Genomic DNA, 26,058 nt, shown 5'->3' with positions numbered 1-26,058 from the left:
TCTCGCAATTGTAGCAAGTAGTTCATTCCAGAGGGAATGGTTGCTCCCAAAAGATGAGGAATACACCTCTAATATACCTAGCTTCTTGTAAGGAGTCATGAGGAGAGTATTTTCCATTCATCTCTTTCCAGTAATAAATCTCTTCACATGGCATATTAAAATCATTTAGGAGCGCATGTTCAACACTCAGCATTTTGTTAGTTTTTTTGTTTTTGTTTTTGTTTTTTTGCTATGGTAGCACATTGGATTGCTGTCCTTACAAAATAGTTTACAATGTCACTTAAATCCTTCCTTCTGTCATAATAGCTAACCTGGACCACCACCTTCCACATACCACATTCATCCTCACTGACATCCAGAAAAGCTCTGTGGCCTTTACATACTTGAAGGTTCACCACTTACCCTCTTCCAGATGTCTTATTAAACCTTGAATAATACCAACTTCAGACCCAGTCATTTTCAGAACCTTACGGTTCAAACATTTTCATCTACACTTGTTCAAATATCTTTCACATTTTTCTGCTTCCCAAATCTGTGATTTGGGAGGTACCACTTACCTCCTAACTCTGACCAAGCCCTACATGCCTTGTTTTATGCCCAAAATTAATTTGAAAGTGAGACACTGATTTCCCAGTAAACACAAAAGGCAACCAATGCATTTATTTCCAGTGTTTGGGGAACAAGAACTATCTTCCAGCATGTGAGCAAGCCCAAACCTGCAGCCTCCTTTCTGCAAAATGGTGTTATACGGCATAGATATATTTTATAAAGTTCTCATAGTCAATTTTACTTTTGATGTTGGAAAATGTTATAATCCATTTTTGAGGCTATTAAAGATCCTAGGATCTTGAGAGTTAATGTTTTTCCATACAGGAAAAAAAATATCATGTTTATCAAAATTTCACCAATGCTAATTCAAGCAAGATCGTGTCAGACAGGTAATTGCTTCAAGTCCTGTTTGAAAACTGTAATTGAGGGGCGCCTGGGTGGTGCAGTCGGTTAAGCGTCCGACTTCAGCCAGGTCACGATCTCGCGGTCCGTGAGTTCGAGCCCCGCGTCGGGCTCTGGGCTGATGGCTCGGAGCCTGGAGCCTGTTTCCGATTCTGTGTCTCCCTCTCTCTCTGCCCCTCCCCCGTTCATGCTCTGTCTCTCTCTGTCCCAAAAATAAATAAATGTTGAAAAAAAAAATTAAAAAAAAAATAGCTATAAAGCTATGTTTAAAAAAAAAAAAAGAAAACTGTAATTGATTTATGTGGATGATTATTTGCATATAGCGTCTACATTTTATCTTTGTATTTCCCCCTTTAAAATGTAAAAAAAAAAGCAATGTCTTGCCTCAAGTTTCTTAAATCAACTCCATAGATAATAAGAAACTAACCCAAGTCACAAGTGGAGGAAGGAAATCTTTTTTTTTTCCATTAGCAGAACAGGTAAATTATAGAAATTAAATGAATATAAATTGAGAATCTATTTGGCATGATCTTGGCTGGAGAACTTGTCAGTCTGCCTTTGCTGTATTATAACATTGTTTTCACTCAGAATTAGGTCATTCAATACTACTGTGTCCCTGTACTTTTACACACTTTATCATTATTTTCCTTAACCTGTTATTTTCCACCATCTTAACAGTAAAGTATGTCGAAGGTCAAAGAATATTCCTCTTTGTACATTTATTATGATATATGGAAACTATGTACATTTCATTCCTATGCTATTTTTACAGTACAAAAGCCAAAGCATTGAATCAGACTAAAACCTGCCTTTTTATAGTTCTATGCTCATAAATATACCCTAAATCTAGAGCTGACCTAGAAACCAAAAGTGTTTCAATTTTAAGTCTTATGCAAAAGGTTACAAGCATTTAATTGAAGTTTATAGGCTATAGAGAGAGCTTTAATCTAGATTACAACCATGAACAACATTTTATCTAAGACTAAGCCCTAATCAGCAGATATTTAAGGGGGTAAGCAACAATCCTATATCTTAAGCACAGAAAGGGAAATGCTGGAGACTGGAACCATAGCTCACTGAGGCTTCCCACATAAAAGGAGCTTTGATAATACACAGCCAGATTTTTTAAGAGCATTTAAATGTTAAGAGACTTGGGGCATCTGGGTGGCACAGTCGGTTAAGCGGCCGACTTCGGCTCAGGTCACGATCTCACGATCCGTGAGTTCGAGCCCTGCGTCGGGCTCCGTGCTGACAGCTCAGAGCCTGGAGCCCGTTTCAGATTCTGTGTGTGTGTCTCTCTCTCTCTGCCCCTCCCCTGTTCATGCTCTGTCTCTCTCTGTCTCAAAAATAAATAAACATTAAAAAAATTAAAAAAAAATAAATGTTAAGAGACTTCATGCACAATTTATAAAATTTAACATGCTTGTTTTAGGCTCCACCTGTGGTGATAACTTAAAAGACTTTGGTCAAAGGTTTTGTTTTGGACACTTTTGCTGCTGTTTCCCCAGCGGTGCTGGCTGCTCTTCATGTTTACTTTGAGTAAACATGTAGGTCAGAGTGGTCTGACCTACAATAAAGAAGATCTGGAAAGTCGCCACAGTGATTCCTAGTATCCTTATCTTGTTTCCTAGAGCAAAACTTTTACATGACTTCCGCCAAGCAGTGGCAGGGGAAATAAACTAAAGAATGGGGAATTTTGTGTCAGCACCAGCGTGCTTATTGAATTCTGTGAAAATAGTGATACATCATGACATGTTTCCAAATTACAGCCATCTTATTTATGTTGGGGAAAATGTGGAGCAAATTCAAGAGAGTTCTAACTACAGAATGCTTACAATTATTGAATTGCAGAGCAAGCAGTGTGGAAACTGCTTTTGACCAGTCCACTTACCGTTTAAGCTGTTCTTAAGAGAACATAGTAATACCCGAGGAAAAGAGGTGATAGGATTTATTTTCATAGTTAAAGCTAAATATTGTCAAAGACTAAATGGGAACTAATACTTATATTACAATTAAATAGTATATAATAATATGCTTGATCTTATAGAATTCAGTTATTCATTACTTTTACTAACGTAGGAAAAAAGAAATTGATAAACCAAAAGATAAGAGCAAGGAAATCTGGGTTTGGGTCACAGCTCTGTCACTTACTAGTTATGTAACCTGGTCTTCTCTCAGTATCAATTGTTTCAGCTGAAACCTTATTTATTTACTTATTTATTTAATTTGAGTATACTTGCCATACAATGTTACATTATTTTCAAGTAAACATCCTAAGTGTTAGGCAACTGATTCACCTTCTCTTAAGTTATGCTGTGCAGAAGACAAGTGTAGCCTCCATCTTTCACATACAATACTATTAAAATATCACTGACTATATTCTGTATGTTGTGCCCTTTATTCCCATGACTTATTCCTTCCATAACCAGAAGGCTGTATCTCCCACTCCCCTTCACCCATCTTGCCCATCCCCCCACCCACCTCCCCTATGGCAATCACCAGTTTGTTCTAGGTATGTATAGTCTATTTCTGCTTTTTATTTATTTATTAATTTGTCTTATTTTTTAAAAGCCACATGTGCGTGAAATCCCTTTCACTTCTGACTGGTAGGAGTTAACTCTATGTAGCTTTCTTATCAATTGTATCATTTACTGTATACACTACAGTTTGATGAAGCAACAGCATAAGTACCTTACTATATACATATCCACACTTGGAGATGAGAAGAGTGAAGCTCAGAGTGTCGGCCCTAAGCCATACCACATATGAGTAACAGAGCTCAAACTAGAAGTGCGCTCTTGTGATTCTCTGACCCATGCCTGCATAGGCCCACATATTCGCACTGCTTTCCTACTGATAGAGGATGTATCTGTGACTAAGTCACTAGCTTGAATCTCAATGCCCAGACTTATCACTTTGCCTAAAAGTCCACTTTATCCATAGGCTGTAACCTATGGATAATATAAACATTACATTTTAGTATTTCATTTCCTATTTTACGGCAGAACTAATCTGAGGCAATGACACAATACAGGGACTCAGTAGTGATCCCAATGCTTAGGTTCCTGCAGTTGTAGAAGTAAGGTCAAGTGTATCTATCCTTAATTGATTCCAAAAGTGATCTACTTACCTCAATTCTTGTATGTATCTTCAACTTCTTATAAACCCAGGAATATCAATTAGTGGCAGATTATTTATTGTAATGTCTTATAACTAGGAAAAAATCAATCTAATTATTTCAGTTCTAGATAAAAACATTTTTTTCTAAAATTAAATTGCTCTTCACTGCTGCCAGTATTGTATTTCTATTAGTAGAATCATAATTAACATTTCACTTTAAAAGCCATATTCAAATGGAATTATTTTAATTGTTGGCCAGGACTAAATATAAAGCAAACTTTTTAAAAGCCTACTTTTTATGTCAATGACAAAGACAAGGAGTTAAAATAGATATGATTCTCTGGGTATCTATTGTGTGTTGGGCACCATGTCATAGATTTTATATAGTGTATAAAATCATGGATAGATTTTATCTATAATGTTCAGAACAACCTCAAAAGTTAGTTGTTACCATCAATTTTAAGGATGAAGAACTGTTAAAGTTTTAAAAACCAAGTAACTTGTTTATAATTAGTAGCTCGTTCATGGCAGAGCCAAAATTCTAACATGAATCTTTTGGACTCAAGACTGTTATTCTCTCCAATTGGCCACTCAGAACTGAAGAGGCTTTTGAATTCATGAAGACTGTGACTATATATGGCACACCTAATTCAAACATGATATCTTTTTGGCTGGGAAGACTATCTAGGAATTTTGAAATATACATTTTCAAACATTTATGTTGGAAATCTGAGAACTAGAGGTCTTCAATTGTGTCCTTAGAGTAGTCAAAGTAAAGTTTTCCAAAGAATAAATCATATATAAATGCTTTCAAGTGGAATTTTTTGTTTGTTCAATATTATTTTTAAAGTTCTATTAGGAAGAACACTGAATAAGAAAACAGAAGACTGGACACTAAAGTCTAGTTTAAACCATTCTGTGACCTTGCTGTTCTGTGACCTTGGGCATGTCACTTAGTACAATTCACCCTTTGGGGAAGCTAGATCCTTTTTAGAATCTGACCACCACACTGGGTGCCTAGGTGGCTCAGTTGGCGAAGCGTCCAACTCTTGGTTTTGGCTCAGGTCATGATCTCACAGCTTCATGGATTTGAGCCCCACATCGGGCTCTGTGCTGGCATCATGGGGACTGCTTGGAATTGTCTCTCCCCCTCTCTCTCCCTCGCTCTCTGCCCCTCCTCCACTAATCCTGTCTCTGTGTCTGTCTCATAAATAAATATACTTAAAGGAAAAAAAAATGAGCATTTTAAACCCCACTTGAAAACCAAAAGCACTTACCCAATTTATTTGTACACTAATTTCAGAGAGTTGAAGGACACAAAAGCCCTTTGAAAGCCCATTTGTCAATTGAGAACCCTGACTTAGTGTGTTTAGTTCTGTTTGAGAACAGAATGAAAATGTGTAAGACCCTTCATGCTCTTCATAAAATTCTGAATATTGATTCTACATCTAGAGATCAATAGACACTGAGTAAAATTTATTAGATAAATATTAAATCTTGGACATTAAGAGATTCTGAAACAAACAAACAACAAAACAAACACTCCCACTTAAGCCAGAGGGTTTACTCCAAGTTGAATTATTGGCCTATGTGTATGTCTCCTGCCAAGGCAGATTTAAATGATTTTATCTATGAGAGAATTAGAAATGGCAAAGAGTAATCCACATCATTTCACATGCATTCTGTAACCCTAGTACTTGTTAATCTGATAAGAGAAGCTTAGTGAAATATGAGTTTTATTTTTCTGGTTTTGAAGGAATATATTTAAAGTTTCAAAACCTAAGTATATGTATTCACTTCTCTTTAATGGGTACATTCTTGCAAGAGCCCATATGCTTCTCAATAACTTCTTTTCTATTAAATCATCAATGGCCCTTCCTGGTTCTGAAGAGTTTGTGCCTTGGTTTCCTCATCTGTGCAATAGGATTAATAGTAGTACCTGCATCCTAGAATGACTAGGAGAATTTAATGAATTAATACCTGTAAAGTTTTTAGGAGAGTGTCTGGCACAAATAAAACACCAAATAAATATTGGAAACTATTAAAATTATCATTGCTGTTATGAATTCTGTTACTACTATTGAAATATCCTATAATTTATCCTCAGATGGTATATCTTCTGTATGTGATCTATGGAAAAATTAATAATATCCAAATGAGAAAGCTGCATATATTTGGAGTACTCTGTGAAGCAAAAAAAAAAAAAAAAAAAAAAAATATATATATATATATATATATACACACATGATAAGTGGAAACCAGACCCACAATAGCATTGCAAAATTCAAGAGGGAGAGAGTGTGTTCTCTTAGTAAGTGGAAATCCAAAATCAATCAAACAGATAATGTAAGCGATTCAAAAAAATCCAACTGTAAATAATATACATGATGTTGCAATAACTTGATTATTTGTGAGATGGACAATTTAGCACCTTTAAAATGAGAAAGTGACTCATGGGAAACCACTGCCCCTAAGATAAATCATGTTTCTTAAAAGTGAAGAGAAGAAACTAAGGATGTTCCCCTGTGGTGCTGATTCACCTTCTACCACCACACTAGGGCCTCACATTTAAGTAGTGTCTTAGCTTCTCTTCTGCAGAGTGTTCAGTGCCTGCAGATTCATTTCACACAGCTGTCAGCACGTGATAACATATTCTCCCTTTCACATAATCCTCATACTGTGAGTTACGTTTTATTTTTATAGAATCATCTGATATTTTTTTCAGTAAGTAAAAACAAACCAAACAAAAACATAGGGAAATAAGTTAATACAATCTATCCAACATTTTTCAATAAAATGTTAATTATATTATAGTAAATATAAATGTTCCATATGAAGCTCTGACACCAAAGAATTTATTTTCCCCAGTAACACATCCCTTTAATAGCTGCCATGTGCTATTTCCCACATCAATTCAATAAATATGATTCTTTTTCCTCCCTCTTGGTTCCTGTACCCTCTCATTCTCCCTCTCCCTCCCCTCCCCCCTCACTCTACCTTCCTCTTTCCCATTTCCCCCTCTCCCCTGACCCTCAAACACTAATGACTAATTTGTGAGTATGTGTTTATTTGTTTTATTTTGCTCTTGAAGTTCTATTTGAATAAGTGAAAGAATTTTGGTAGACTATATGCTCCATCTAAGAAAAAAACAAAACAAACAAACAGAAAACTTGTCTAAATCTCATCCAACTGTTGGTTGAGTTTATTCTTCTCACCTTGCTCAGGACATCAATCATTGATTTAGCAATCAATGATTAACATTCCCAGTCCTTCACTTTTCAAGTTGATTGCTTACAAGCATGACAAAGTTTAATCCTTTTATTTCAGGGTAGTTTACTTTTGTTTTATTTTTTTTAATAAAAGCATTTCTTTTTGAGGAGCAGGGCACAAATTTTCCTGGCCTAATTTGTATTAAATAGAGAGCTGGATAGGAGTTAGCCTTTGGAAACTTGGAGCAGTTTTACAAGGTGCTTGAAGCTTGCCTAAAGACTAATTAGAGCTATTTAAATGGCATCTTTCTCCTGCATGTAGCCAAGCAAATGGTGTGGGGATCTGTTATTCCCCAGCTCCTATCTCAGCCTGTACCTGTGATGTTTCTTATCTGGAAAAGAGAAAAAAAAAAAAAAACATTTTTAAGGGATGGCTGTTTGTGTTCATTTTCTTTACTCTGTTTCCAGGAAGACAATCAAAGAATAAATCAAAAAGGTCCATGAGTTTATTTTTATCTCCATTGTCTTTAGTTCAGTTATTGGGATTTCTTTTCATTTTTATTGTACACCTGTGAAGATTATGCTAATGAATCTACACTTCATTGCTCTGAGGCTACAGAGAAACTTACATCATCTGTGCCGTGGTTCTGTTGTTAAAATAAAGATGCAGGTTGTATATCGCTGGGAAGTCATAAAATAATTATTTTTGTCCTCTCCATTATTTTTTAATACAGAAAATGGAAAGGGGCCTTCCAGGTTTGGAATAACTTTTCATCAATAGAATATTAAAGAATGACTGGGCTTATTTAATTACTGTTTATTACATTCATCATAAGAATAACTAATATCCACTGGTATTTGGAAGTTTCAAATGCATTGACTCATTAGATTCTCAAAGAGGTGTTGGGCAAAGACATAATGAAAATACTGCTCATATTTTAGATCTATGAGGAGGCTGGGGCTCTGTGTGTTTCCTACAGACAGAGCTCCTGTCGCCATATTCTGCCTTTGATTCAGACTACCTCACTGTTGAATAATAATAATTTGATCTTTATTAATAAAAGCTTAGTAGGCCAAAACTCTATAATTCTGTACTGGCCCAAGCTTTGCTTTATTTCAGGGAAAAGTGCTCCCTAACTAGAAACGAGTCCATTCTATCACAGGTACTGATAAGTTTCAATATATGTAGCTAACCTTGGGATGCATTCAGTGACAATTCAATCACCCACTTCCTTCTCTTTGGCCACTCTCATAACCCAGCCTCTTCAGCAGTGCTGAGGAATAGAAAACCAAGGGGGAGAGGACATAGAATCTTGAGAGGATGGAAGCTCGCTTCACAAACTCTTTGAAAAGTATCCATTCCCCCATTAACTCATTGTAATGGTGAGCCCACAGAGCAAGATATGCTTCTAAAATAATCATCCTAGGGGCGCCTGGGTGGCGCATTCGGTTAAGCGTCCGACTTCAGCCAGGTCACGATCTCGCGGTCCGTGAGTTCGAGCCCCGCGTCCGGCTCTGGGCTGATGGCTCGGAGCCTGGAGCCTGTTTCCGATTCTGTGTCTCCCTCTCTCTCTGCCCCTCCCCCGTTCATGCTCTGTCTCTCTCTGTCCCAAAAATAAATAAAAAACGTTGAAAAAAAAATTAAAATAATCATCCTGTGTACTGTAGAAACATTGAGGGCAGCTTGCCAATGTGTGGTACCTCTGGGACACTGTGTCAGATAACACATTGTGCCTTTGCAAGAAGCACTTGGGTTTTTTCTGCTGTGTTAGAAAAATAATCCTTCATTTTGCTAGTTCTGATGTGGCTGTCATGGCTGTCATGGTGCAAGTGAAGGGGAAAGAAGGCCTGTGTCATTTGGAATTAAATAAATATACTAATAAATTATTATAGGATTTCATTTTTTTGTTCTCTCTTCTCTAGTTTTGCCAATGTCAGAAAACAAAGTTAATATTTTTTTTTCTGCATTGTGGGTAAAACTGCAATCTAGGTCTTTATCATCAATTCATTCTTGTTAGGGAGTGTGTGTGTGTGTGTGTGTATGTGTGTGTGTTGAATTGGAGGAGGGGACATTGTTTATAAGTAAAAAGTAGCTTTTGTACTCCATTAGGTCTTAAGTACTTCTATCTTACAGCAAGGATTAAACTGGTTTACCAAAAAGCATTTTTCTTGACACAAACTTCACTAAGGATTTGTAGTAGTGAACAGAAATAACAGTACCTGGATTTTGGGGCCCTGCTGTGAATCAGGACAGAGGCAACCACTCAGCAAAGGCCCATCCCCAGCTCTGTGGTAGGGCAGCAGTTGGTCCAATGGAACCAGGGGTGGGATTCTGCCTTCCCTCTAATGCTGCCTCTCCCTCATTCTCACCTCCACAATCCAGGGACAGCTTCTTTCCATGAATAGACTGCCTACTAGTCTAGTCCCACTGCTCCCTCTTGTTTTTTGAATTTGTTTTTCTTTTACCCCACTAGGTTCTAATCAAGATTTCAAGTATCAGTCACACCAAAAAAAATCTCATGTCAGCACATAAGAGATAGAAGCACTAGGAATCAGCTTGAAAGAGCATCAGAGCATGTTCCTGCCTAATCTGAGAGACACAAAGCCTCTATCTTAAAATAACTTCACAGAGATTTCTGAATCCAAGAAGGTTAAGAATACCACAGAGAGACATCTTATTTTAGAATTCAAAAGGACTTGAGGGAATCAATTTGTCCAACATGTCTTGTTTAGCAGATAAGCAATCAGAGGTCTGGACAAGTTGAACAACCGCCCAAATGTCAAAGAGCAAACTACCAGCTGCCCTAGACAGGAGTCCTGATTTCCTGGCCAATTTCTCTAAGTTTTTAGCACGTGCTAAGTATTGTTTCAAGATTTGAAAAGGCACATGTGACTCTCCCTACAGTATGGAGTGATACAGAAGTATTCACATGCCCCTTATAGTTACTTCATTTTACATTTATAAAATAATCCATGTACTATTTTGGGTCCTCCTTTTTCACTTATCATCAGGACATAAAGCCTTATTATAAACTTTTACAATTATGAGCACCGTTCAACAAATCTCTTCAAATCAAATTATCTCCTGACCCGAAAAATTGAATGCAAAGCAAGTTGTTTGTTGTTGTTTAATAGACCCATATGCCCCAATTAGTCCTCCTCAAGTTAACAGGAAAAAAAAAAAAATTAACCCAGTCATGACAAAACAGCTCTGATAGTAAATTCTTTGGCAGTTCAACATGCTTTCAAGGTTTTAAAGCATTCTTCAGCATGAATTATTCATTCATCACGAATATTCTTTCAGAGTAGCTTCATCTTTCCAAGGATTTTTCTCCTTATGTTTATATTCAAACACATGTGGGACCAGCATCATGAAGCCCTGTTCTATTAATCCTATGCTTAGATGAAGAAAAATGACATTGCCTTTGCATGTTGAATTCATGGTAAGTTTCCAAAGCTTTGCAAACAATTAAAAGAACAATGAAGCATGAAGTCCATGCCTAAACTTACTTTCCTTTCCACTGAAAGCTATAACCAGCAATTCCCAGCAAATGAAATGAGTGGCTAAAACTGGCCTAATTCTGTTTGAATAGCTATTTCTGTGTCTTGCCGTGCATGAAGGACACAGAAGCACTGCTCTACCCATCATTCACCTCATCACAACCTCTTTTGGTCTTAAAGCCTTGAGTTTTATAACCTCAAGGTTTCTTTACCCCAAATGCAAAGCCCCGTATAAAGCATGTAAGTAATATGTGTATAAAACATAGAAAAATAGTCCCTTACCTAATGAAATACACTGTAACACAGGAAAGGGGCATATAGATATAATATGAACTTAAGATCTATCCTCAGTTTTTTCACTTACAAGATTAGAATGATAATTATTGGTGTTAGACCTGTTTACATGACAATTGGTAACTGGAGAGTACACATGAAATAATACATGGGAAATCATGAAAGTTACTTTTATAAAGGCAGTAAAGCCATGAATTCCTAGGAAACAAGTTTTCTTTTTTTTTTTCTTTTTTTTTTATAAATTTTTTTTAACATTTATTTATTTTTGAGACAGAGAGAGACAGAGCATGAACGGGGGAGGGTCAGAGAGAGAGAGGGAGACACAGAATCTGAAACAGGCTCCAGGCTCTGAGCTGTCAGCACAGAGCCCGACGCGGGGCTCGAACTCACGGACCGTGAGATCATGACCTGAGCTGAAGTCGGCCGCTTAACCGACTGAGCCACCCAGGTGCCCCGTAAACAACAAGTTTTCATCTAAGTTATAGTTACCTGAGAGACAGTTCTGCCAGCAGGTCCAGCCCTAGGGTTTTTGATTATGATGAGCTAAAGGCAGACATTTTTGTTATGTTTTCATTGTTTTAATCACACACACACACACACACACACACACACACACCACAAGTGCCATTATTACCTTACATTGGACAAAGGTCTTCTTGACTCCAGAAAATAAAAGCAATTAGCTAATTTATAGTAATTCTATATTCTTTTAGTATTACATGTTAAGTTAGATTTCCATCCATCATAGCCCCAGAGGAATTCAATTAATTCTCACACACTTCTTTTGGATTAGTAGTGCACTCTGATTAGTGTTGTATTAGCAGATGCAAAATCATTTTCTGGATAAAGCAGGGAATTGAAAATTAAATAAACAAATATGCAATACTTGGAGAAGGTCACCCCAATAAAGGGAAGGGATTTTGTAGATCCAGCCTTCCAGCAGAAACATCAAAATCAAGAGCTACTGAAGAAGCATTTCATGGTACCAAAACACTTGGAAAGGCTGCGTGATGCTGTTTTTCAAAAAGTCTGTTGAAAAATCTTTATGTCACACTGAAAACAGAGATCTCATCTACTTGAAACACACTTCTGTTCAACTTTAGTTTCCAATCTGAGGTTAATATTTGTAAAAGGGCACGCCACCACCCTTTCTAAAATCTTTTCCCATTCATCTTTCTACATAGTGTGTTATTTGGATTATATGAAATACTGATACATTAGATCTTAGACTTCTGTAGAATAGTCTTCTCTCACATCCCCATCTTGTGAAGGATGTGTATAAGAAGACTTACCTGAAATGTCTTTTTGCCAGAGTATGTAAAGAGATTTGCTGGGAGGAAGAGGCATTTATTCCAGATACTACCTCAAGTTTCAAAATAGAAGAGGAGCCCCAGCATTATTTTCAAGATGTAAACTTTAGGCTAATAATTAGCTCTACTAGGTATTGAATTTTTCCTTTTAATTTTCTTTTCAAAATATCAAGTTCCCAATTCTGAAAGCGCTTGGTGATAAGTACAGATACCAGGTGCCTAGTATTTTTCAAGCAGATTTTGTTTGTGTTTTTGTCCCCAAGAAATACAAGCATTATTAAGTAGCAACCCACTCCTCCCTAAAAATAATAATCATAATTTATTACTCAAACTTAAGCAATATGTCAAAAAACAATTCATTACATAGTAAATGATTAAAATTTATATAAAAATATTGGGTGGGTCTGATTCTCTTCCTTTAGATGTGAGCCTCATATCCATCTCCTCTCTCCTCTGACACACTGTTTGGATACAGTTGTTATCCTTGATACGGGGGAAATGGCACAGTGCCCAGCTGATGCGTTTTCAGAGTCATTAACCCAGGTTTCTTCTCTATTTTGAATATTCTTGGAAAAAACTTTTCTGTATATTGGAGACCTTTAGCCATAATCCTTTTTTATCAATTCTTTAATGTTGTCAACTGCTAAATTAAAATTTTGAAGGTGGGCTTTCCCTGTATTATAAAATAGATTCGTTGTTGGCTCAGAACCAAATTCTGTGGACATGAGGTTGTGCATGCTTCCCATTGGCAGTAACCTGAGGACTTTATTTAAACTGTCTTTTGAATCTTGGTGTCTGGAATAGGATCTTTATCAACAAAGGACTGCCAGAACCCCAACTGCTTCTTGAGTAGCTGTAATAGATGAATAATGTTACAACCAGCCGTGCATTTCAGTTTTTACTCAAAAGGCTTTTCACTAATGCTGGTGGTATTCCATATCCATGTGTTCATCTCGGAGCCCAGTAGTTCCCATCTGACTTTCATTACTTTTTTGAGAGGATCAGTTTTACAACTGGAATCAGAAAAGCAGTCAAAGTAATTGCAAGTGGCAATCAGTGAAACATAACAATTTTAGCTTGGGAACATACGTTCCATTATAAAGAAAATTTTCTTTTTTCTTTTTTCTCATAGTTCCAGGACTCATATTTTTCCATGGCAAGAAGGGGCCATATATAGGTTCTGGTGCTACCTCTCATATCAGGCCTGTATGATATGCCAGTACCCCTGTAAAGTGCTTGGTCTGCTCCAGGGATAGGCAATTGTTACCTCTCAAGGAAATCTATTCGCTTTTTGATTCTGAAAATTTGAAAATGCTTTACGATATTGGAGATGAAATTCATCTCTCTGTGGTTACATCCTTCAGAATTGAAAAACTTGGGTCTCAACAGAGTAAATCTACCCCTCTCTTCAGGTACTCACAGGCAGAGTCCTCATCCCCTACATTTTCCTCTGCCAAGTATAATATGCATGCCTTTCTCATATGGAACAGCTTTGATTTCCTTAATCGCTCTGTTCACTCTCATTGAAAGAAGCTCAGATTTGCCTGTATCCCTCTTAAAGGTGTGCTGAAGGAAAATTAGACTTCCAATCAGAATATCTGCATTAAATTCAAGCTCTGCTACTTATTAATGTCAGAACTTGGGCAAATTTCTTTTTGGCCCTTTGAGATAGCAAGGGATTAATAAAAGAGACATGGTCTAGAGGTCAAAACAAACAATAAGCATGTCAACAAACAAGTATATAATTACAATGTGTAATAAGTAGTGTAAAGAGTTGTCAAGTGAGGGGTACCTTTGTGGCTCTGTTGGTTAAGTGTCCAACTTTGATATCAGCTCAGCTCAGGTCTCGATGTCATGGGTCCATGACATCAAGCCCCGAGTGGGCTCTACGCTGACAGGGCAGAGCCTGCTTGGGATTCACTCCATCTCTCTCTGCCCCTTCCTGTTCATGCGTGCTCTCTCTATCCCTCTTTCTTTCTCTCTCTCTCTCTGTCTCAAATAAATAAATACACTTAAAAAAATGTAGTTAAGGGAGTTCTGAGGTCTGAGAGTATTAACAGCAGGCTTTCTGAGAGGCAGGCTGAGCATTATACAATGGGAAGGAGACACCAAGTGTGTTCTAGGATTTGGGATAGTAATAAGGTAGGAGAGTGATGTTTTCTAACAGCAGAGGTGGTCCAGTCTAGAGTTTAGAAGGGAAGGAAGTGAATGGAATAAAATGTGTTTGGAAAAGTACAGAGATGGGGTGCCTGGGTGGCTATGTCAGTTAAGCATCCCAACTCTTGATTTCAGCTCAGGTCATGATCTCAGGATTTGTGGGGCTGAGCCCTGCATCAGGCTGTGCGCTGACAGCACAGACCCTGCTTGGGATTCTGTCTCTCCCTCTCTCTCTCTGCCCCTCCCACACTTGCTCTTTCTCTCTGAAAATAAATAAATTTACTTTTTTAAAAAGAAAAACTGAGGAGCTTTGTAGCCATTATTGAGAGTTTGGATTTTATTTGAAGTAAAAAGGGAAGCCATTGTTGGGTTTGAAGGAGAGAAATTACAGTGTCTGAAATATATTTGTAAAAACTGTTCTCATGCTAGATGGAGAGCAGACTGCAAAGGACAAAAATAGACATGAGATAACCAAATAAGAGGCAATTGTCATAATCTAAGGAGAGATGCATGTGGTACAACAATTCTGTGAGATTCAATGAGAAGTAGTCTTCGCAGAGGTTAAGACAGACGTAACAGACACACTGCCTAAAATTCATCCAGACTCCACCAATTTGAGAAAGCTCTTTAATCTCCATGCACCTCTGTTTTCTCCTTTGTGAAAGGAAGATCCTGATAGGACTTATTTCACAGAGTTGTTGAAAGGATTAAATGAGTTTACAAATGAGTTCCCTGTTAGCTAAATTTGTGAAGAATTTTTCACTGTTATGGCATGTTCCACTCTACACTGCATTTTCAGACTCAGGCATTATTTCATTTAGTTTTTGTCTGGCAATGTGGAATTGCATGAGTGAGAAATGTGACCAGATAATTGTTTAGCCTTCTTTGCATGCTATATTTTACTGATGCAGTGGAGAAAATAGACAGTGGGTGAGAGGAATAGCACCTTATGGACAATCAGTTGTATTTTTCTCTCTTTATTATCTACCTTGTCATATTACAAAGATCCAACACCTGGACCACTGTATTTCTTTAATGGGATAGTCCCCATGGGACCTGTTTTTATCTTGCTTAAAACCCAAACTTGAATATATTGTGACTCCTCTAGCATAGTGTGGAACAATAATGTAACATCATCATTAGTCCAGATATCAGGCTGTCTCCTCTCGTGATAGGCTCATCTAGTGGAATAACACCTCTTGTTTTACAGGCATCCCCGGAAGTGACTATGTGAATGCCAACTATATAGATGGCTATAGGAAACAAAATGCTTATATTGCAACACAAGGATCTCTGCCTGAAACATTTGGGGACTTTTGGAGAATGATATGGGAGCAACGGAGTGCAACAGTTGTCATGATGACAAAACTAGAAGAACGATCCAGGGTAAGAATATCTACTTTCTCCCTCTCAAATCTTTCCTCAGGTAGTTTCTATGTAACATGGAATATTTCATTCTTTTTAGAATCTACCTTTCCTTAAGCTTTGACTTTCTAAGAGACACTAATAGTTAATGGGCATCAACAACTCTGATGAAATTATTCTTTAACACTGAGTCTTTAAAGAAGGAAAATCTCTCATGTTACAATGAGATTTTTAAAAAAAGTAGTACTCAAAAAAGTAGATAAATTGGGGCTTCTGGGTGGCTCAGTCGGTTAAGCAACCGACTTTGGCTCAGGTCATGATCTCATGGTCTATCAGTTCAAGCCCCGCATCAGGCTCTGTGCTGACAGCCCAGAGCTTGGAGCCTGCTTCAGATTCTGTTTCCCTCTCTCTCTCTGCCCCTCTCCCGCTCATGCTGTGTCTCCCTCTCTCTCTCAAAAATAAATAAACATTAATTTTTTTTTTTAAAGTAGACAACTTGGTTAGAGAAAATAAATATTAGCTTGAACCTGTTTCTAAAACTCATATTAAACAAGAACACACAGACTTTGGGGGAGAATCCCACCAATATATACTTGCCCATGTTTTTAACTTTTTCTTTCTTATAATCTGCAGGGTAAGATCTGAAATTCTATAAAAGAGGCTCTTATGTAAATTGTTCAAATTAGCATAAATTAAGTTAGGGCCACCAGAAAAATGATGTGGGTTAATACACAGCCGAGAAAACACATAAATGTGTAGAGGGCATTTTGCTAGTTTAGCCTTCTCCAAAATGAATAGATTTTAATAACAGAGTCACTGTTAAGGCCTAAGAAAGGAGTTTTATTCATCATATGGGTCTAATATTATGGTGCATGGAACATTAGTTAAATGCTATTGATTTGCAAAACTAAAACATAATGGGTAAGCAGTATGCCATATTCCCAAGTGAATATGCAAATATTGTAGCCATCTGATGAAAATCAGTCTTTAACCTTGAGAATTTAATGGAGTATCTAAAAAATCACTGAAGGCAGCACATCCTCTCCCTGAAGAGTAGGACGTTGAATTTGAAACCACTGGTGAGAGATCTCTTTTACTGTGGTCACAGTAGCCTCAAAAGGGTATTTAGAAGGAAGCCAAAGCCCAACTCCCCATTTGTTGTGTGATAGTTGAGGTTTTTTTTAAATGGTCTTCTAAGCTTGGTACATGGCAGTTTCTTAGCCCAGGTATGTATATGAAGGAAGAGTTGAAGGCTGCACAAGAGATTTATAAAGGAAAAGCTCAGACTTAGGGAAATATAAAAAGTCCCAGCCATTACTTTAAAGGTGGGAAATAAAGAATATGGTACACAACTGGTTTAGCAAACCCATAAAGCAATTACACTTTTCATATAGAAATACTGAAATATTGTCCCAAAGGAGTTTAGATGAAAACTGTTATGAATGTGAAGACAAATATCTTTGTCATTCTTTATGTGAAAACCCCATTCAAAAGATGTAAATGGATCCATTATTGATTTGTACTCAGGGTAACCCCTGTATAGCAAGCCCCACCCCAATGTTTCTTGGATAGAACTCATCATAATTACAACAATGTGTAACACATATTAGGCGCATCTATAGTTCACAGTAATCCTGTGAGATAAACACTACTATGATCTCCACTTTACACAGGAATAAACTAAGCCTAGAACATTCCAGAAGGTCACTCAAGGTCATTCAGCTACCAAGGTCAGAGTGAGGAATTGAAGACAGACAGTCTGGCTCCAGAACACATGTGCTTAACCATCAAGTCATATTGCCTGTTAACACTTCTATGAAGCTGAGACAGCTGAACTATTATATTACAGCATGCATGTAAATCCAACCTACCCAGACTGCTTTGCCTGGAGATACCGGCTGGTAACAAGCAATCATTTGCAAAAGCTGTTTTCAGTAAAACACACATTTTATCTTGACACTGCAGGCCTTCATTAAACCGTGAACAGAAACTTGTTTTGAAATAACCAAATGAAATTCTGCCCCTTTTCTCCCTAATTGCTTCTAATAATAAAGTTAGTTCTAACTGGCCCCACTGCCACTGCAGCATCTGATGGTAATGAGCAGTTCTTGGCGGAAGGCATTGTGACTTAAATACCTACAGTTTATCTTTATGTTGCAGGCTACTTTTTTTTTTCCCCACCTCAGACAGAGGAACTTATTTTGAAGTTACTAAATGAACCTCTGTTTGCTCCCTTCATTAATTACTCTTTGCTCTTGCAAGTTAGCTTTCTCCTTTGTTAAATGGCATAAGGAGGCCAATTAAAATACTGTCTTGTGATTTTTATTCAATGGTGGTTCAGTCTGTACCCAAACTTGTGGTGACCTGCATAAGCCAATATTGAAGAGTCTCAACATCATCAATCTGACCATACAAATGAGCCCTGACCTACAAGGCCCAAGAGCCCTTTGTCCCCCAGTCTAGAATACTTGAGAATAAATGACCAAATGCAGCTGAGAGATCTAACAGGGCACCAGTCCCCCAAATTATTTCCCCTGCTCTCCCATCTTCTCCCCTCACATCCTCCCAGTTCACTTTTTTCCTATCCAGTTGCTCTTTCACCTAAAGTCTAGGCAGAAAGGAGAAGGCATTCCTGGATTCACAAACAAGAACTTGTATTGAGTTTCTCTTTCAAGACGTTATAGAGGTTAATTGTTGCTGAAATATATAGCTTTATACTTTAGGAACTCTGTGGGTTATGTGGGCTGATCTGGGGATTCAGTGAATTCTCAATTCCCTGTAGTCAACTTCAAAGCAGACATTTGAACTAGTCTGGCTTTATTTAGGGACTGCCTGTAGTCTCCCTCATAAAGGGAGGTGGTCCAGGTGGTTGAAACAAATCACTTCTCTAAGAGCAGATGCCTGAAATTTCATTATTTTGAATAAGGCTCGTGTTCTTGAAATAACATTCACCCCTTTGGTATATGAAAAGTATGTGTGTATAAACACTTCTGTGTACTGTAGAATACGTGTATGCAGGAAAACATGTTAACTGGCAGTTTGGGGTGGGGGAGTGAGAAGAAAAGGAAAGGGAAGAGAGGATAGATGATATTTCATAAGAGTGCCTGAGGATGCCACTATCAGAGAGAAGGGAATTATACAACACAGTCCCAAGTAGAGGTGCCTTGCAGTCAAATGTCTGGGTTTAGCTCCCAGATGTAGTGCTTACTAGGTATGTGACAATGCACACATTACTAGGACCCCTGAAAGTTTCATTTCTCCTTTTTATATTACAGAGAAGGATTATTGTAGGTATTGACCAAGATAAGGACTATGACAAGGTGTCTCAGTGAGTCTCAGGTGTTAGTGTTTGGTTGAGACAGAGAGCTGGCTATTGTTGAAAGTGCTGCTATAAATATCGGAGTACAAGTGCCCCTATGCATCAGCACTCCTGTATCCCTTGGGTAAATTCCTAGCAGTGCTATTGCTGGGTCATAGGGTAGATCTATTTTTAATTTTTTTTTTAATTTTTTTTTCAACGTTTATTTATTTTGGGGACAGAGAGAGACAGAGCATGAACGGGGAAGGGGCAGAGAGAGAGGGAGACACAGAATGGGAAGCAGGCTCCAGGCTCTGAGCCATCAGCCCAGAGCCCGACGCGGGGCTCGAACTCACGGACCGCGAGATCGTGACCTGGCTGAAGTCGGACGCTTAACCGACTGCGCCACCCAGGCGCCCCTATTTTTAATTTTTTGAGGAACCTCCACACTGTTTTCCAGAGTGGCTGCACCAGTTTGCATTCCCACCAACAGTGCAAGAGAGTTCCCATTTCTCCACATCCTCTCCAGCATCTATAGTCTCCTGATTTGTTCATTTTAGCCACTCTGACTGGCGTGAGGTGGTATCTCAGTGTGGTTTTGATTTGTATTTTCCTGATGAGGAGCGACGTTGAGCATCTTTTCATGTGCCTGTTGGCCATCTGGATGTCTTCTTTAGAGAAGTGTCTATTCATGTTCCCATTTCTTCACTGGATTATTTGTTTTTCAGGTGTGGAGTTTGGTGAGTTCTTTACAGATTTTGGATACAAGCCCTTTGTCTGATATGTCATTTCCAAATATCTTTTCCCATTCCGTTGGAGCCTAAATGTCCATTAACTGATGAATGGATAAAGAAATTGTGGTTTATATACACAATGGAATACTACTTGGCAATGAGAAAGAATGAAATATGGCCTTTTGTAGCAATGTGGATGGAACTGGAGAGTGTTATCCTAAGTGAAATAAGTCATACAGAGGAAGACAGATGCCATATGTTTTCACTCTTATGTGGATCCTGAGAAACTTAACAAGAGACCATGGGGGAGGGGAAGGAAAAAAAAAAAGAAGTTAGAGAGGGAGAGAGCCAAACCGTAAGAGACTCTTAAAAACTGAGAATAAACTGAGGGTTGATGGGGGGGGGGGGGGTGAGACACTGAGGAGGGCACCTGTTGGGATGAGCACTGGGTGTTGTATGGAAACCAGTTTGCCAATAAACATCATATTAAAGAGAGAGAGAGAGAGAGAGAGAGAAAACTGGGAGTCTATACCAAAACAACCTCAGTTTCTCCTAAAGCCACTCTCAAATAATTCAATTTTTGTTCCCAAATGCAATGAGTTTGTTCCTCTATGGCTGACAATGAATCCTGACCAGCCTCATAGAGTCAGTCACTGCTCATGATGAATTCTGCCCACCGTTCCCAGTGGGAACCCATGTAGTGTGGTCAAGCATAGCTCAGAACATGGGAGTCTTTTGCAGTTGCTTTTCTCAGAACAGGATCTCCAGAATGGAAACCCTGTTGGAGGGAACTTTGTTAATCAGTCTGCACATGGACCACAAGGACATTCTGGCTGTGACTTCCATTGTGGCCATATCTTGAAGCAATACAATATGAAAATAATACTATCTACATGAATCACATGCAGTAATAATTGTCACTAAAGATAATAGATTCTTGATACCACATTTCCTTTTGGTTCAGTTTTGCATTACCCCTCCCCATTCTTATTTGTTTGAAGATGCCAGGGAATTCTTCCCTTAGCACCTGTCTCCTGTGTTTTCTAGCTTAGTGCTTTGCCTTGTCACTCAGGCCTATGGATGGTAAAGCAGCAGCTTCTAACCTTTGCCAAGTTCGAATAGCTCACTCACACAAAAGGCTCCTGGGTTCATTAGCATTTGTTAGAAGTTTCAGTGGCCTTTTGTTAGAGAACTGACCATTCTTACCATTTCATTGGCTAAAGAAGCCCTTCCAAGTGTGAGGTATGACTTAGAACTTAAACTGGTCTTTTGGAAACCTAAGTTCTTTGATTTTCAGATGTAGTTCCTCCCCCTCAAATGTGGCTTTGCAATAATCCTAAACTTCACTGAGAAGACTGCATAGTGTATGCATATACACTATGTGTATGCATTCGTTTGTATATATAAAGAAACAAAATATAAGACTAAAAACTAGAGATTTTGAAAGTAAAGTACAATTGCTGCCTGAAAACACGCAGATCAGTTTAAAGCTTTGTAGAATGTGCTGTGTGACATGAAATACTGTTAGTGGGTCTTTTTTTACAATTTCCATCTTTTTTTTTGCCAAATCCTCTCAAGTTCTGCATAGTTCACTGAATTCTGCAGAGAGTCATTCTCTCGTGCCCTAGAATGTGGTCTCTAATTGTTTCCATGTTTCATAACATGCCAGTAAGCACATGAATTGGTTTGGGCAACCACATGGAGGGAAGAAAAAGTTTGGAAAAAATGAAGCACTGGTAGGAAAGTAAAATGTATACAGCTGGTGTTTCCACTCCAAGGGTGTTATTTGTGGGCAACTAGGACACATGGTTGGCAGCCTTGCTTGAACCCCTGGAGTCTCCAAGGTAGGATTTGCCAAGGTGATTCCTGGCCCAGGAGCCTCTGTTATTTAGTGGTGATTGTCCTTCCCTACCCCCCCCCACCCCTTCATCTATTTGCCTTTGGCTGTTTCTCTTGTACTTTGTTTCACTTCCTGAGGAAAGCAAGATGGAGGGAATGTGTAAGCCTCATGCTTAACAAATTCTTGAGCAGCTTTGATTAGTGTTACAAGTTGAAAGAGGTTAACCAAGGTTAAGGGATATGTGGCTTTCTCTTGTCCTCACCAGTCTTCCCTTATCACTGCTCCTGTTTGATGCTCTGTTGTCTTACAAGGTTTATGGTGGGAGTTGAATCACTTAAAGTGCTATTATTGTAATGGTACTTAGTACTATAAATGTTGAGGATTAGGAGTGAAATTTTGACCCTCCACAAAGGGGACATGATTTGAACTGGGCCACATTGATTAGTAGTATAGGCATATAGTTAGAAGTGAAGAAGTCTACTTTGTTTTCCAGACTAACTAAATCCCATCTTCTGTCCCCAAATAGAAAATCATGCATCCAAGTCAATGATATCCATTGCTGGAGCAAATCAAATGTTTTGTGCATCAGGATTTTAGTTTATCTTAGGCCATAGCATGGGAAGTTCCCTGCTCCACTAAAATTTGTTGTTTGTCGTCATGAATGGAGGTGATACTATCCAGGCCTAAAGGGTGGGCTGGTTTTAAGTATATTGTGTTACTAGTTTAGGCAAGTACATAGACTTGACATGTGACAGGTGGAACACTTCTTTTTTTAATTTTTTTAACGTTTATTTATTTTTGAGAGACAGAGACAGAGTGGGAGTGGGAGAGGGGCAGAGAGAGAGAGAGCAGTCTTCAGGCTCTGAGCTGTCAGCACAGAGCCCTACGCAGGGCTCAAACTCATGAACCATGAGATCATGACCTAAGCCAAAATCGGCCACTTAACTGACTGAGTCACCCAGGTGCCCCTACATGTGGAGCACTTCTGACCTAATGATAACTCCCTCCATCTCCGAAGTCCTCCCCGGCCCTTGAATATCACCTTAATATACTTCCCCAACAGAGACTGAAGGTAAGATAGAGACATGTTCATGTTTGGTTCTATAGCCAAGAGGGGCAATTCTGGGCAAAAAAAGGAGATTCTGATAAAATATTTTCTTGTTTTCCTATAAAACAAATCTTGAGATTCTTTTCAGATTGTGAGGTCCTTTTGGGTTAGAAGTTGGCAGAATCCCGTTGAAGATTATAAATGGCAGTGTTACTGTTTTCATTGCCGTTATCGGTTTTGGAAGGCCGGGGCTTGGCCAGCAGCAGACTAATTCTTGGCCCCTCTGGTTTGTCAAGGTTCGGTAAGTTTAATGGAGAGCAAATGCTTTCCAAATGCCAGGTCTGTGTCTTTTTCCAAACAGAACTGGAAGCGCCGAAGGCCTTGAACATTTAATTTCTCAAACTGCAGCTGAAAGCGCTGCCTATCTAGGGCAACAGAAACTGTTTTTCCTTAAGCAACTGTAGAAACGGCAGCACAAACATTGCCTTTGGAGTCTGTGTGATATATGGGATTGTTTTTGAAAAGTGGTGGATACTTAATGTAAATAGGACACTGGCAACAAAAAGAATGATGCTCACATTGGCAACCTAAAGGATGTTTGGGTCCTTATCTAGCAAGTTCCACACTCTTGGTTTTCTCTTGTCAACAGACACAATGTCAGATAAAAGACAAAGAATCCACCAATTTCTTACCATTTGTTAGCTTGTTGGATTTTCTGCCTTCTTTCCCCACCCCCATCTCCTCTGTTCAGAATGGCAGCCTACCCATTCTAACTCAAAACAAACATTCCTGTGAAAGTGAATTAGAGGCATCATGGCCTAGGAAAGAGCTGGGGGGGGGAGGGTGTGACGGAGAGCAGGGGATGCAATTTTTCTCTTGGTGACTTTGTGCAAGGTCCCTGTCCTTCTCCACATTCATGTTTACAGCACTCTCAGGCTGGATGAGGTCATTTCTAAAATTTTAAGAAGTGTGGATTAATCAAGTGTTCAGGCAAAGCTGAGGTTCAGTTGGTATGCACCAGTATAATTGTACTGGCTGGTAAAATGCTAAAAGGTATTGATACTACTGGGATACAGAAATTACCTTTTCACTGAAACTTTAAGTCCCCTAATTATATTTCTCAATGGCAGAGACACAGGAGTGTTGCCGGGCCACAGGCAGCCACTGAGCAGATGCAGGCAGACGCAGAAGTGACAGTAGGGCTATGTAGAGCACCTAACTGCTGCCAGGTGTGATTGGGGCTGAGGTGCAAACTCTAAGGGCCACATGTGTAGGAAGAACTGACATCCAAGTGCTACCTTGCCATAACAAGGGGATGCTTCACAAAGTTTTCCTCTGGTTACAACAAAGTGCCAGAAACTTAAGATGTAATGACTGTCAGTTTAATGGGGAAGTCATTAGAATAGTTTAGTGCAGCTCCCCTTATGAACTTCTGGGAGACCCTGGAAGACATTGTCTTCGTCTGTTCAGGCTGCTGTAGCAGAATGGTGTAGACTCGGTGGCTTATAAACAACAGAAGTCTACTTCTCACAGTTCTGGAAGCTGGGAAGTATAAGATCAAGAAGACGGTAGATTTGAGATCTAGTGAGGCTCTGCTTCCAGGTTCACAACAAACTGTCTTCCTGTTGTACCCCCACATGGTGGAAGGAGTCAGGGAGCTCTCAGGAGTGTCTGTTATAAAGCATGAAGCCTATTCATGAGGGCTCCACTCTAGACCCAATCACTTCCCAAAAGTCCCAGCTCCTCATACCATCCCACTGGGATTAAATTTCTACCTGTGAATTTTTGGGGGGACAAAATATTTAGACTACAGAACACATCAAACAAAAGGAAATGTCAGTTTTTTGAATTAATACATGGTTTGGAAAGTCTTTGAATGGTTCAGTGATCTGATAAGCAGTTTTACAGTCAATAATTTGGTTCATTTAGAGAATAATATTTTTCAACTTTCTGGTTGAAGTTTTTCACTGCACTGGTAGTCAAATGCTTTAATATTACTCTCATTTCAGATATTCTGTTGCCTTTGATCTCCACTAAATAGTGGTCAGAAAAGAGAAAATGAAAAGGGGAAATATACAAACCAGACTACCGTTTTGCCACTCGAAAATAGATATGGCCAAATGTTAATTGAGTGAAGAGAATGACATTATCACTCAAAGAGAATAGAATCACTGAGATGATCACTGTACTTATTTTGGAAAATCAAGTATTGAAGCTGGTCTTTAAAACTGTTAAGAGGGGCGCCTGGGTGGCTCAGTCAGTTAAGCATCCGACTTCAGCTCAGGTCACGATCTCGCAGTCCGTGAGTTTGAACCCCGCGTTGGGCTCTGGGCTGATGGCTCAGAGCCTGGAGCCTGCTTCCGATTCTGTGTCTCCCTCTCTCTCTGCCCCTCCCCTGTTCATGCTCTGTCTCTCTCTGTCCCAAAAATAAATAAATGTTAAAAAAATAAAAAATAAAATAAAACTGTTAAGAGACATATTATAACCTATGGAAATAAACAGTTCAGCATATAATTTATCCACCCACTAAAATATATCCTAAAAATTATCTGAAACTTCCTTTTATTACATTGTCCCTTATTAAATGTGTATTAATGAGTGTATATTGACATTTCTTTATTCCCAATACCAAATTTGATTTGTATTATCTAATGTCAGCATACTATCTATCCACTCCTTATAGAAGGTTCCTCTGCCCAAACATAGTAGATACTAATTTTTAGTTACTTTCAGCAAAAGTTATGCTTTCCTGTGTATCATTTATTGTCTATTCTAAGTCCTTTTTTGGCTAAAAAATCATGTCATAGGCAGGCTTTTCAAAATACCATATAGCAAGTGGATTTTGCATCAGTGGGATGCTGGGACCCTTTGGAGTTATTGGTTTGTTATATTTGGAATTCTGATGCTTTGACATGCTGCCGTGCTCAATGAGTCTTTGTTAAACTGAAAGGTTTTGCTTTCTGGAAGTTTTGGGCAATTTAAAAATAAGCCAACGTAGACCATAGTATAGTTGATTATAAAGTTGGCTTCCAGTTGTTGAGTGTATGTGACAGGCACTTCCAAGATAAGCCATATGGAAGTAAAAATGGAACTAGAAAGAAAGGATTTCCCTGAAGCACAGTCAGCAGACGTACTGGATCAAATCCTAGGCAATATTTCCAATGACAAGTATTTCTTTTGAATACATTTAAATGGTTTATCATTCCATCAACTTGCTTTTAATAGGTTGCC

The 26,058-nt window shown here is 38.6% G+C and overlaps 1 protein-coding gene across 34 annotated transcripts in view; it reads left to right on the top strand.

Moving 5' to 3' along the window:
- The window catches only part of PTPRD (protein tyrosine phosphatase receptor type D), a 2,237,777-nt gene that overhangs the window by 2,155,845 nt on the left and 55,874 nt on the right, over window positions 1–26,058 (top strand). For all 34 annotated transcript variants that reach the window (XM_086685253.1, XM_086685255.1, XM_086685268.1 and 31 more), the window contains one exon: window positions 15,753–15,928. In XM_086685253.1, coding sequence (XP_086541379.1) covers window positions 15,753–15,928 — 176 coding nt within the window. The remainder of the gene's footprint in view (window positions 1–15,752; window positions 15,929–26,058) is intronic.

This window comes from Puma concolor, chromosome D4 (genome assembly GCF_028749965.1).
Source record: "Puma concolor isolate L17-30 chromosome D4, mPumCon1.1.hap2, whole genome shotgun sequence".
NCBI lineage: Eukaryota > Metazoa > Chordata > Mammalia > Carnivora > Felidae > Puma > Puma concolor.
This window is presented reverse-complemented; position numbering and strand designations above follow the sequence as displayed.